The 14,083-nt window shown below is 36.9% G+C and overlaps 2 protein-coding genes across 6 annotated transcripts; one reads left to right on the top strand and one right to left on the bottom strand.

The window, feature by feature from the left end:
• Positions 1-277: 277 nt before the first annotated feature.
• fosl1a (FOS like 1, AP-1 transcription factor subunit a) lies at positions 278-4,585 on the bottom strand. Of its 2 annotated transcripts, none has more exons than XM_027013028.3 (4): positions 4,174-4,585; positions 3,451-3,714; positions 2,027-2,134; positions 278-1,927 (listed from the first exon to the last, which is right to left on the bottom strand). In XM_027013028.3, exons 1-4 carry the CDS (start codon positions 4,306-4,308, stop codon positions 1,355-1,357), a joined length of 1,080 nt encoding a protein of 359 aa, XP_026868829.2. In that variant the 5' UTR covers positions 4,309-4,585; the 3' UTR covers positions 278-1,354. The 2 variants fall into 2 exon arrangements, with proteins under 2 accessions (XP_026868829.2, XP_081554795.1); XM_081698669.1 differs by having other exon boundaries at positions 3,451-3,717; positions 4,174-4,584.
• A 2,846-nt stretch (positions 4,586-7,431) lies between these two features.
• On the top strand, positions 7,432-14,070 carry yif1a (Yip1 interacting factor homolog A (S. cerevisiae)). Of its 4 annotated transcripts, none has more exons than XM_027013047.3 (9): positions 7,432-7,472; positions 7,780-7,841; positions 8,132-8,373; positions 9,387-9,491; positions 9,814-9,892; positions 10,445-10,502; positions 10,929-11,084; positions 11,278-11,371; positions 13,322-14,070. In XM_027013047.3, exons 2-9 carry the CDS (start codon positions 7,811-7,813, stop codon positions 13,478-13,480), a joined length of 924 nt encoding a protein of 307 aa, XP_026868848.2. In that variant the 5' UTR covers positions 7,432-7,472; positions 7,780-7,810; the 3' UTR covers positions 13,481-14,070. The 4 variants fall into 4 exon arrangements, with proteins under 4 accessions (XP_026868848.2, XP_081555363.1, XP_081555362.1 ...); XM_081699236.1 differs by adding an exon at positions 11,509-11,591 and having other exon boundaries at positions 7,433-7,841; XM_081699235.1 differs by having other exon boundaries at positions 7,449-7,515.
• The last annotated feature ends 13 nt before the right edge of the window (positions 14,071-14,083 follow it).

The following is a 14,083-nucleotide window of genomic DNA, read 5'->3' as shown; positions in this document are numbered from 1 at the left end:
TTCCTCTAAGCCAAGCCCCGAGGACTTTCCAATTTGTATTTAACTGAACTCCACTTCAGTTGTTTCCAATTAGAAGTAGGGTATTTTCAAGTAAATTAACAAGTTACAAATATTCAAACACAAAGCTTCGGTGCACAAATTGGATTAACTTAAAGACATCGACATACCTTAGGGTTTTTACAAATGATTCCCAAAAGCAATACATTTTGTTATTTCTCCCTTTCATGTTGTATGGTGTGAAATTCTTTACAACTAATGACTAGTTCTCAATGAAAAACACATTTACAAAACAGTTTATTCTCAAAAAATAAATACAAATCTGCTAAATTCTATGGTCCAGCCCTAGTAGTGCATCAAATACATTGTAATAATGCTTACAAAGTAAATTATAAATATAACTAAACTACTACCGGATTTGATATAATAAAGTTTTACTTTAGAAAATGTACATAGTTAGCATCTAATAAAAAAATTTAAGTGCACATTTGATGTATATCAGTTGAGAATCTGCAGGTAAATTCAAATATTTTTTTTGTAACCAGTGTAACTTGTTGAAATGTATGCTTTTTCTGGCTTTCAAGGTTTGAAGACATAGGATAGTATATAAAAATAAAATATGCTATAATAAAGCCCATCGAAAAGTAGCTTAATACACTGTACCATTTTAAGAAAAAAACTACCAATCTCATAGCTTTAAACTGTAGCAACATTTTTTTTAAATATATGAAAAATAATAATGTAGTGCACATCCAGACAGTAATAGGCCTGCATGAATCAGAAAACCATGGATATGTAGTTATTTATGATAAAAGATCAAATTAAAATGTTATTTTTTTAAAGTGTTATCTATCTGGACATCCATTTTTTTATCTAGTTATCTATCAAGCCACTTATAAGTGAAGAATATATATTTAGATTTATATATTTATATATAAATATTTATATATATAAAAAATATAAATATATATATATAAATATTTATATATATATATAAATATTTATATATATTAAAAAAATATAAATATATATAAATATATATATAAAAATATAAATATATATATATATAAAAATATAAATATATATATATATATATATATATAAGAAAACCACTATGCCTTACAATTTTCATAATACATGTTTAAGTATATTCTTAGTGTTCTGTTTCATAGTAATTATCCGTTGTTCTCAAATTACGCTTGAATAACTATTGGTAATAGCAGCTATATGAAGGCACAGTGCATCTATAGGTACTAGTTTGTATTTACAGTGTACTTTGAACGTACTAGTTTTACTTTGACCTAGCATTAAACCCGTAAAAATTCAAGCACGCGTTACCCATGGATGAAAATCTAAATCAAAGAGTTAGGATGGTTGGCGAGTTGAGAGATTGATCTGACTGGTCCCCACTGCTGCTACTACGACGGTGGGCAATACCACATGGCTCTGGGTTTCGGGAGAGCTGGGTTGTACCATGGTGAGAGGCAGGAAGGTTGAGCGTTTGAGATGTAGCAGAGGCGCTTGCGTCAAGAGCTGCGGGATAGGTGAAGACCAGGCTGGCAGTGAATGGGGTCAAAGAAGGCGTGGAGACGAGGACTGGAGTGTGGAGAGATTCTGACTCCGAACTGACCATCCCAGCTCCACCAGCAACTGAGGTTGAAGGTGGAGCTGGAATGGTTATTTTAGGTTTTGGTTTCACTTGCTTGGGTTGACATTTGGAGGGTCCAGGGAGCTCTGAATCCACTGGCTCAATTTTGATTCCACATAGGGAAGGAATAAGGTTATTGGAATCAGAGTCTGAATCCGAGTCCTGCACTTTGCAGATCGGTCGGTGGGCCTCGAGAACCAGTTCAAGCTTCTCTTTCTCCTTCTGCAGCTCAGCAATCTCTTTCTGCAGATGGGATTTCTCATCTTCCAACTGGTCTGTCTCCTTAAAAAAAAAAAAAAAAAAAATTGTGGTAAATGTTTATGCAGCCGACTTCATAAGCACAAAGTCAAAGTCAGAAGTGCATCGGAATAAACAGCTTACGTTTTGTAGCATGTCGGTGAGTTCTCGGCGGCGATTCCTACACTTCGCAGCAGCCAGCTTATTTCGTTCTCTTCTGACCCTGCGTCTTTCAAACTCTTCTGGAGACAGCTATAAGATAAAAATAAATGTAAGAAAACAAATTTAACGTTTTAAGAAATTAGACAAAAAGAAAGCAAGCAGAGGATATACACTGCCCAACCAAAGTTTGGTGACAACTGTTTTTTGAGCTTTTTTTTTTGGTTTCCAATAACTTAACATAGCTGTTTAGCCATTTCAATTTCACCTTTTTCTTTGCAAAAATAGCAGAACTGAGGGACAAGGAAACATAATGACACACTTAATCATTATGGCAAAATCTGCTTTTCTTCCTAAGGAAAATATGATAAACATATTCCCAAAGTATTAGCAATTAGATGTTTCAGTTTCACAAAACCTTTGCAAGTTACTTAGCTGAAAAGTAACAGTGAAAATCAAACAAGGCAAGGTGTCTCCAATCTTTTGGCAGATCTAAAAATAAATATAGAAATATGCAAAATGTTTAAAACACTTATCACGTATAAGGAGTTACCAACTGTTGGCCACAGCAATGCTGCCATCTAGGGGACAGGGTCACTTTTATTAATAACTACCCCTTAGATGCTACATAAAAATTGTCACTAGTTTGCATCAGCAGCATGACAGTCTGCCCTCTGTCTTTTCAGTGTTTACTCTTGTAAAATTTAATCATTCACTTATACACTCTTTTTTCTCTTATTGTGCATATCCTACCCCTTAATTCTGTTGAATCATCTTCAGACCCCTCAGTGACTCGGGTGTGAGTCATATGATTTTGCTCCAATGAGTCACCTGACTTCCTGTCTCATTATTTGTCTTGTGCCACACCATCCTATTCAAAATGATGACTTGGGGTATAAATCAATCAGGTTGCCATAAATAATATTAAACAGGGACTTCAAATGATTAAAATGGACATTATCAAACTGAAATCCATTCTAGATAGATTGTCATCTACTAATGACCATGAGATATAAACAGTGTATGGTTTCATTAAAAAATTATTACATACCCTACATGGTTGCTAAACAATTGCTGAACAATTTGAGCCAAATACATTTTAACTCTAAAGGATTCCATTTGAATATGTCACACCCTTCCCTTCCTTGTGTGTATCAGTGGTGTTTGTGTAGCGCCATGTTACACACACACCCATCAGACACATTACAGGATATTACACATTGTCTGATTCTACAACCACCCAAGATTTTTTTTTCTTCTTTAGAAGTAAAAGTGGGAGAGGCATGATGCATAATGGCCATCCAAGAGGAGTGTGCCATGTCTTAGAAAACTGACACATAGATAGATCATTCATTCATTTTATCTTTAGCTAACCCTTTTTATGCAACTGGGACATAAATACAACTTACATGGTCATCAATTCGTCGCCTTGCAGAACTTCCAGAGGCTGTCACTGCCAGGGGTCTGATGACCCCTGGTCGGAGAAGGTGTGATTGGGGCTGGTGAGGGTTCATTGATCCAGTTCTTGGTGGCAGTGGGTAAGGGTGACAAGGTGCCCTGGATGGACCCGGTGTGGGTAAAAGGGAGGGCTGGACCAGCCACTGTAGATCTTGACTTGAAGTTATGGCATTGAGGGAAGGCACAAACTGACTGGATCCTGCCACTGAATACTTCTGCTAGGTGGTGGTGGAATAAAAGTAAAGTTTAATTACATATTAAATAAATTAATCTAATAACAATATAACTGAACACTTTCAGCCTTTTTTACCAAGGTCTGAAGTCCCATAAATGATCATTAAGAAGGTAATTAGAGTAAGTAAACATAATGAAATGACTATTGTATAGCCTAAATTATATGGCCCTGTGTATATGCTGGGAACCTAATAAGAGGACACCCATAAATAACGTTTCAGTCAGTATTTATTTAATATCCAGGTGGCCCTATCTTGACGCTGTCCAAACTATGAGTATGGGACACTGTACCACTATGGTAACTTAATGCTCTACTATAAAATTGTCCCATCGAAATGTTACTAAATTCGAAACAATTAGGATTTAACATTGTGTTAAAGTATGAGAACTATTATAAATTGACATTCGATGAAACCAGTTAATCTGGCATGCTGCCTTACCTCTCCGAGGTTGGTGGTGACAGCGGCAGTAGTACCAGTAACGTTCGCAGAGCTCGATCCAGATCCAGATCCAGAACTGCTATCCAAGAGGTTCTGGTTGGTTCCTCTACCAAGACTCGCATAGTTTCGATACATGTATGCCGTCTACTTTCTAATGGTCAAAGAAGGAGAACTGAGCAAGAAAACCTACTACTCCGTGATCGCTCCAAATGGTCGTACTCGCCTAAGCGCACTTACTTATACATCACCACGACAATTCAAAAGTAAGTTGAAAGTCTGTCCTGTTGCGGGGAAAATGGTAGAATCCAATCGTGTCTTCCTAGGGGTGTAAGGAAGTAATCGTTCACGATCGTACTGTACAAACTATTGCCTGTGTTCAAATAAAAAGAAGTACTTCTTCTACTGCTAATCTAGATCTTCAGCTAAACTACTGTTTCAGAATGCTCTTAGGTTTATTATCATTGGACTACATATCGTATTGTTTACGCCCCTCCCAATTTACGGGAAATAGTGCCGTCGACAATTTGGGTGACGAACGATCACATGTAAGATGACGTATAAGCCCATATTTAGATTTTTCCGGGAATCCCTTTTTTAATTCTTTTAATGCACTTTGCTGGGTACACCCCTTAGCTGTATCGCATAGTACTCCCAGAGGAATACTGTAATAATAATCCTTGAAACTTATTCAGTGGCCTCGGTTTGACCGTGTGTAATTCTAACAGATAAATTAAAAACGAGATTAAAGATGATTGAAACTGGTATAAGGTGGCGGGTGAAGGGAACGGTGAAACAGAAAGTGGCTATGGTTCAGTTAGGCGGCTGGAATAAATTTATTACCGTCCGGTTTTTTTTTATTATTAGATATTATTATCCCTCGGATTTATGAATTCCACACGTGCTACAGGCTACGTTTTTTTAATCACTAAAACAATTTGATATGCACAGACAGCTGCTTATTATATGTAAATAATATTTGTTAATTCCACTCCCGTTATTATTTTCATCGTTCGCTTTTACGAGCACTGTCTCTCTGTGGTCAGGATATGATAATCGGCAGCTGCATCTTTCTGCCATTCATTTGTTGAACTCATTCCCGACATTGCTGTGACTCATCAGTGGGTTCCCTAGTTAACACGGTCGGCGCACTGGCTAACGTGACGACTTCATGAGCTTTTTGTATTGTTTAGAAAGTAATTATAAATTACTGTAAGATTCTAAAATTAGCTATTTTTTTGTGCCAGCTGCATCAAAATGAATGTTTTTGATAGATTTTATTAGAATGACAACGTCTCAAGTTCGTGTAATCTACAATTTGCAGTTTGCGTTATGGAATAGAGTTTATAGGCTATTAAAATTGAAATAAAATTGATGACCCAATGACACTGTTTCAACAACCGTTCAGTGTGATGCCTGTGAGAAAGTAGGTGACAGGTGAAAATGACGTCATCCCTGTAAAACGTCTGCCTGAGACCAGAATGAGGCAGTCTTGGCTCCGGAAAAAAACAACGACACACCTTCCGCCACTTGCCAAGATTGCTCACACATGTCTTGACTTGGGTTTTTTTCACTGATATTGGATATGTCTCTTTGCGTGCGGATAGGATACCGATGAAAGCCACTAACGTAGCAAAAAATAAATAAATAAATGGCACTGCGCATAGACACTACCCTTACAAAACACATCCAGGTGAAAAGAATATCAAATTATTAACCGATTATAATGTAATGCTACTCCGTTTCTACCTGGATCTGACTACTTAGACTTCCTGTAGCTCACCCCTCCTCCTGCACATAGTGTTAGGGAATATATATATATATATATATATATATATATATATATATATATATATATATATATATATATATATATATATATAGATGCATATGCTGCTCCCTGCTATAGGTTACCCTTCTCTTACAAGTAGCTGCTCACGTCATGTAGGTAAGTCAGTGCAGAAACAAATGAATAAAACAGGGCCATGAATTTCCTAGCACAACCGAGACACTGACTTCTAGTTTTTTATTTTTTTAAATACACAAACAGACATTTAGCTGACACTTTTATCCAAAGGCACTTACAATTATGACTAAATACAACTTGAGCTATTGAGGGTTAAGGGCCTTGCTCAGGGACCCAACAGTGGCAACCTGATGGTGGTGGGGCTTGAACTGGCAACCTTCTGATTACTAGTCAAGTACCTTAATCACTGAGCCACCACAGTAAACAAAAATTCGGATCATATGAAAGGACGCACATGGGTATGCATGTATTCTAAGATAAATATATAATTGGTTGTTTTATACAGTATTTGTAGGATTACCTTTCTTAGTATAAGACATCAGGTTATTCACAGCTAATATAATGAGATTCTTCTTCTTCTTCTTCTTCTTCTTCTTCTTCTTCTTCTTCTTTTTACAGTACTGAGTATTTGCCCTGTTTGTTGTCATTGAGTGTTTCTAACACACTACATAATAATAATTGTAATAACAATACGTTTTATCCACATAGTGCCTTTCGCAGGCTTAATAATTTACATAAGTAATTTGATACAACCAGACAATGAATTTAGCAAAGAATACTTGAAGAACATGTTAGGGTACAGATAGGCACAGAACAAACCTTCTGATTATGAGGAGACGCTAATGCGAGTGATACCACTGGGAAAAGATAAGTTTTAAAGTCCAGAATTAATGTCACAGTACCCACACTATCCACTTTATTGAAAACATTTATTTAATTAGAAAGATTTTGTTAGAGATTTTTTTCATAATACCCAGTTTCTGACTAGAGCACAATTACTAGCTAGACCAGCAGTGACACTGATAAATGTAAAAACTCCAATACTGCTGTACACGATACATTCATACCATTGCTGCACTCTCTCATATTACTACTACTACGATATCACTAACACTTTTGGCCATTCTGTTAACATGCTGTCGATAGCGGTTCTGTGGCTAGAACAAGGATTTTTTCATGTAGGGTACTGGGTCATGGCAAATGATGGTCTCCAGTTAGAAAATGTATCACTGTAAAATACTAATATCAGTTAGCTGTATCTGCTGGAGTGGCTATTTTGAGGTTGGTGCTTTAACATGGAGGTGAATGCGTTTGCAAACGCTCTGGAACACCTTTAACTGAAGCGAATTACCGCCAATCGTAATTTAGAAGTAAATTGCACAAAGCCAATATCTGACCAATATGACTTGCGCGTGGGTAAGTAGCTGCCACGCAGGCACATTTCCGCGAGCCAATGAGGAGGGCGCGAGGCGGTATCACTGCCGTCTGCGTAGCAGTAAGTGGAAGTTGACCTCGCGAGCTTAGCGTTTATTTTAACAGTAAGATACCTAAAATGTATTTGATATGACGTACTGAGACCTTGTAATTCTCACTTTTATCAGTAATGTCTATTCGGTGTTATCGTTGAAAATAAAAGCCCAACAAGTTAGCTTGCTAGGATGTCTACTCAGTCAGCTAGCATCTGTTAGATCAGACCGGACTTGAAAATTAGCTAGATAATTGGCTTGCTTTCCACAACAATTGGAGATCACGTTTGGAAGTTACTTATAAGGAGTGTGTATATTTATTTTTTCATAAATTAGCTCATCATATTGTCTTCTAAAAGAAAAAACGATGGCCCTTCCACCCCACGGTTACCGGGCTAGTAAGTATGAGAACTTTGCAATCTAGTTAGCTTGCTAGCAGTTTGCTATGAATATGAATAGCATTCTGAAGACGTTAGCTAGCTTGATGGCTTTCTTGAACGCTGTTTGTGTTTTGTTCAGTTTCACCGTCAGTAGATAGTGCAAATATCAGCGCAAGCGACGCGACTTTTATAAGCTCTGTTTTACAACACCGTTTAGTGATTGTGATAGTTTAGTAACAGATCTCTTTTGGTTTTGTCTAAACACGTCTAGATGATTCATCTCTGTAAATGACTCTTTTTTTCTAAAGCAAAGCCCAGAGCTCGTTCAGCCCAGACTGGGGATCCCCTTCTTTTTGAAGATACCAGTTCTGGGGCGCCAGACATGAACAGCCAGAATTACTATGAATCGGGTTATAGCATTGGGAGTGGAGCTGTAGGAGGTCAAGGACCTGGAGGAGTGAACAACCTTTTCACAGATCCAGTGGCTAATGCAGCTATGATGTATGGCTCTTCAATTGCCAACCAAGGCAAGGACATGGTAAACAAAGAGGTGAGCTGTAGATGTGATGATGGCTGTAGCTTATGGCTGGGCGATGCTACCCCCCCCCCCCCCCCCCCCAATAAATAAATAAATAAATAAATATCCAAAAATAAATAAACATCCAGCAATTGGAACATTTCATCCAAACCTATGTATATTTTTACTAGAGTGCACTTTGGATGTACAAAAATAACCAGCACAATCTGTAGCAGTCAAATGGTGAAGGAATTATTTTAAATGTCCTTAACAGACTCAAAACTGCAAGTATAATATCAATGTAAGAAATATTAATTTTAAGATTTATCAAGAATTGCTTTCTTGATAGTTTTTCCTGATGTGAAATGCCACTACATCATTCATTTCTTTCAACTGGAAGCTCTTTGTCATATGGAAAAGTTTTAGAAAATGTAGCAGCTAACATCCATCTTTTAGCAGACATTTTGGGTGTCAGCTTATAATTTTTGTTTTAGTTTAATTTCTGTCTCTGCCCTTGTCTTGTGTTTTGTAAATCTCTGCCCTTCACTGTTTGCACCTGTATCTCTTTTCCCCGAGTCTACCTTTGTACTTGTTTTCCTGTCTCTTGTTGTCAGTCATTGTTGTAGTTATCTTTCACTTTGTTTACTAGGCTTCTGACTATGCATCTTTGTCTAACATTTATCTAACTGGATTGTATTAAGGTTAATGAGAATGCCTTGAATAAACTTTGCTCATCACTGTATGTGCGTGCTGTCTCACCTCACTGTTACAATAACACAAGTTATATTTCCACCTTTCTTCGAGCTATTTTCTCTGCAGATTGCAGCCTGTTTTCATTGTTGGGTGTTTTTTTTTTTGCAATCTGGATTCACAATTTTTGAAAATCGTGATAAAATATTAATTTGAATTAACAGAATTAATCATTAAAATCGACCGGCAATTCTGCACTCGCTATTATTGCACTGCTTTCAGATGGTGTGCTTTTCCAGACATTATTATTTTCATTACTGGACCAAATAGCGATTAATTTCTGCTATTCTCTACAGATCAGTCGATTCATGTCCGTGAACAAGCTGAAGTATTTCTTTGCAGTCGACACCAAATATGTCATTAAGAAACTGCTGCTTCTCATGTTCCCTTATACACATAAGGTAAAAACTGAAGTTACTCAACTGAAAGCAATTTATCATTCCTAAGAGTTACAGCGACACTCAGACTCAACAATGAATGTGACGGAATTAATTTTAGGTGCAAGAGTTGCTTTTCATTCACACAATTGTTTTTGCTGTCAACATATGTGTATATCTCAAGGTTCTGTTTTAATCATACAATTTGACCTAATTTGTATAAGCATTAATGGATTTATCTTGAACTTGTTTGTTTCTGTAAAGGATATACATTAACTTAATAAATGACAGCTACAAGGTGGTACTATAACTCCATGTCTCTTGTAATCTGCTCTGATGTCTTTAGGACTGGGAAGTTCGCTACCACAGAGACACTCCACTCACACCTCGGCATGATGTCAATGCTCCAGATCTCTACATACCCAGTAAATAATGTTCAGTGTTTATTCTGAAGTACAGATGTAAGAGCTAAATTATTAAATGTGAAATCCCCCCCTAAACAAGGTGGCCTTGATACCATCCATCACAGATCTTGGAACAGCTGCATCAGATACAGAAGTCAAGATAAGATGGAAGGACCAGAACAAAACATCTTTGATTACCATGACTAAAAAAGCTTCAGTGTACAAATTGGTTTATGGTTTTAACAAAGCAGAACTCCTACATTAACTATGTTTTACAGTGCCTGTGATGTGGAATGGGATGACCTAATGAATGCATTAACATGTAATACATTCAATTTTGTGCTATGTGTTTGAGTTAATGTCTCAGCCAGCTTTTTAAATCTCTATATATTTGTATTAGTTATAAGTACAACATTATTTATGTCTGAAAATACATTGTTAAATGTACACAGTTCTAAAATAATACCCAGGAAATTGTATGAGTAGTAGACTTGGTTTTGCACAACAACTATGAAATGCTCACATATTGTACAACAGGTTTGCTCACTGAAATGTTCTTTTGTTTTCTTGTAGTAATGGCTTTCATCACTTATATTTTGCTGGCAGGAATGGCTTTAGGAATACAGAAACGGTAAGTGATAGTGGCCCACTCTCAGAAGCAGTATAAAAACTGGTTAGTATAAAGAGCTGAAAGAAATGTTTTTCAAGAACATACTGCATATGTGGTGCAGTCTCAACACTGTACTCATAAAACCTTTAATGCTACATAGGCTTCTGTATTCCGGAGATCAATTTCTTGAAACAATCATGTTGCAAATAGTTAAGGTATTCATTGTCATCTTACTTACTTAGGGCAGTGGTAGTGGTTAAGGTACTTACCTTGTAATTAGAAGGTTGTTGGTTTAAGCCCCGCCAGTGTTGGGCCCCTGAGCTCAAGTTGTGCTTGGTCATAATTGTAAGTCACTTTCGATAAAAGCATCACCTAAATGCTGTAAATGTAAACTTATAACAGAATTTCTAACTCTGGGTTTTTCTTTTTCGTCCATTTCATTTGTAGGTTCAGTCCAGAAGTGCTAGGGTTATGTGCAAGCACTGCTCTGGTTTGGGTCATCATTGAGGTACTTGTCATGTTGCTAAGCCTGTACCTTCTCACAGTGCACACTGATCTCTCAACCTTTGACCTTGTTGCCTACAGTGGATACAAATATGTTGGGTATGTACTTTTTTTTTTTTTTTTTTTTGAAGGGGATGGGTTGTGCAGGGTATTTGTCATTGGCCTTAAAAGTGTTCCCATTTCAGTGGAGTTTCTGATCTTCAATTTTATAACAATATAACAGTAACAATCTTATCCTGCTGTTCACGTTCCTGTACACATTGGTTCAGGGTGAAATTATTTGTCTTTTTAGGATGATCTTCACTATTCTCTGTGGGCTACTCTTTGGCAGTGATGGCTACTATGTTGCACTTGCCTGGTCATCTTGTGCCCTCATGTTTTTCATAGTGAGTCCTAGGATTGCATTTGATTTTATTGGATGCATGCACACTATTCTGCTTGTGCACCGATTTCCATATCTGCAACAAAAGTATCAGGTTTATGTTGTATACCCCATTTAAAGTTTAATTTCTGATTTATTTAGAATGAAAGACAAAATGATCATTTAAATAGTGAAATCGGGGGTCAGACAATTATGGACCAAATTCCATCTCATCAATATAGTAGGTAGGTAGGTAGGTCTTTATTGATCCTGAAGGAGATAGCAGTCACAGTACCAAGACATAAAGTGCACATAAACATCCATAAAGTACGCAAAAATAAGAGTTGAGAGCCAAGTTACAGGAGTGTTTATGAAGTGGTTGTAAAACAAATGTGTCTATATAAGACATAAGTGCAGCATAAGGTGTTGCACTAAGTATCAGGAGGTTGATTAGTTCATTGTGAATATGATTAGGAGTAACAACAGATTTCACAGTCTTAAGTGCATAGTGAAAGTTTCTAAAACAGCAGATTAGAAATTGCACAGTGTAATAACACAAGTATGCATTAGTGAAATTATTTTGGTATGGAAGTTCAGACAACAGGAGATCAGTACTGTATCTACAATAAGGAGAATAGTTGTAGAGTCTAATTGCAGTGGGAAGGAAAGAACTCATGTGACATCTTTAACACAGTACAGCTGTATCAGGCTGCCACTGATTGAGCTTCTCAGGTTGTCTGGTGTGGTGTGCAGGAGGTGGAAGTTTCTCTCCAGTATGGCTAACAGCTTGTTGAGAGTCCTCCATTCTGCCACAACCTCCAGATAATCCATCTCCAACAACAGAGCAAGCTTTCCTGATCAACTTGTTCAGACTGTTCATGGTTGATGCTTTTGCGCCAGCACAGAGAAGTGCACCTCTTCTACCCCCTAAGAATGATCAGTTGACATCAAGCTAGTTTTTAGGTACTTGTCACCAACATACAAAACCTTGGAATCCCCTAACACAGAGTCTAGACATTATGCACATTTGATTCCCAAAACCTCCCAGATATAATCATGAATTGCTATCCAGAGTGCTTGAATTTTAGGGCACAGCCACAAAGCACGAAGCAAGTCTTCTTCAGACTTGCTGCACTCAGATATAGCTTGTTTTTAAGCTCAGTTTGTGCAATATGGAATGAGTCCAATAAAAATAATGCATTTTAAACTGGATAAGATGTAACCTTAAGTCCCTTGACACAGTTGTAATATTTTTGACGAATTCTGTCCATCCCCCTGCTCCATCAAGTTTAATTCTCTTTCCCAAACCTTTTTAACAGCAGAGAGAGTTCTATTTCCACATTCAATGATCAGCTGTAAATATCTCCAAAACTGTAATCTTGGGATGTCATACTGGTGCATCAACTCATCCAAAGATTTTAAAATATCCCAATTAAAGGGATCTTCTAGCATGTGTTTCACTTTTTCCCTTGATAAAAGGGAGTCCCAATACACTTAGGGTTCCTTCATATACTAGAGTACAAATTTAGATAGTGAGGAAAATTAAACATTATAGCTATTTTTATCCATGTGGAGTGTAAATGAGAAATAAGGGGGGTTACCTTCTGCTTTGAGGGAGAGACAGTTAATAGTGCTGATGGTGCTAGTACTCGGTCCCAAACCAAGGTAGGGCTTGTTCAAGTGGGAGTGACAATTATGGTAGGAGTCTCAGGGAACAAGTGAGATGAAAAATAACAAAAAAACAATAGTTTTGGTAGCCCCAGCAACTGGCGTTAGAAGCTTAATTAGATAATTAGATGAAGCTGAAGATGTTTACCATTACAAAAATGCCTTTTTCTTTATATTCAAAGACTTAATAATTTGCATTAATTTAAACCATTCAGACATGTTCATTGTGAGGAACTTAATAAATGAATCTTGTTCTCAGTGCAGCAGAAATGCACATATAACATTTCTTCTGATTGTTTGTTTTCAGGTTCGCTCTCTCAAAATGAAGATCCTTTCGTCACTGTCTGCGGATTCCATGGGTGCCGGAGCAAATGTCAAGCCCCGCTTCCGCTTATACATTACCGTCGCCTCTGCTGTCTTTCAGCCAATCATCATTTATTGGCTGACTGCTCATTTGGTCAGATGACCAGCTGGAAAGGTTCACATGGAGAGAAAGAACTCCAAAATCGCATGAGAAACAGCATTGGGTGCCAGAATGATGACTCCCAAATTTTTTTTTGCCATTACAGCAGAAAATGGCCGATAATTATTATTAAGTTGTTCTTGGTTTTGAGGACATGCCGCTACATTCTTTGGCTTACTTTCATTGAAGTGCTCGATGTGGTACACCACCATCCTTTGAAAGAATGACAGACTGTGCATCGACATTTTTTTTTAAAGCTTATAAAAGTGCTCTTTAATTTTTATTTTTTTTTGTCACTGATGTGTAAGTCACGGTAAAGAAATTCTAATATAAAGTTTATAAAGTAAACTGCTTGTGACAATTTAAAGAAAATCACTTTTCTTGGGTGAAACACAATACAGACACAAAAATGCAGAATGCAAAAATTTGGTGTTGTAATTTGGAATTTTTGCAAGTTTGGTATGTGGCACATGCTAAATACATTGTTTGCTGAGCTTGTGTCCTATTTTCTATTTGTCTGTGCATACATCATGCCTTTTTCCTTATAGTAAAATCTAATGTCAATTAGAATTTTAATATAGTAATTTGTTGAAGGATTTGTGTTTT

The sequence above is a fragment of the Electrophorus electricus genome, chromosome 16, assembly GCF_041902795.1.
Source record: "Electrophorus electricus isolate QZ-2024a chromosome 16, ASM4190279v1, whole genome shotgun sequence".
NCBI lineage: Eukaryota > Metazoa > Chordata > Actinopteri > Gymnotiformes > Gymnotidae > Electrophorus > Electrophorus electricus.
Note: the sequence above shows the minus strand (reverse complement) of the source record. Positions and strands in the feature narration are given on the sequence as shown.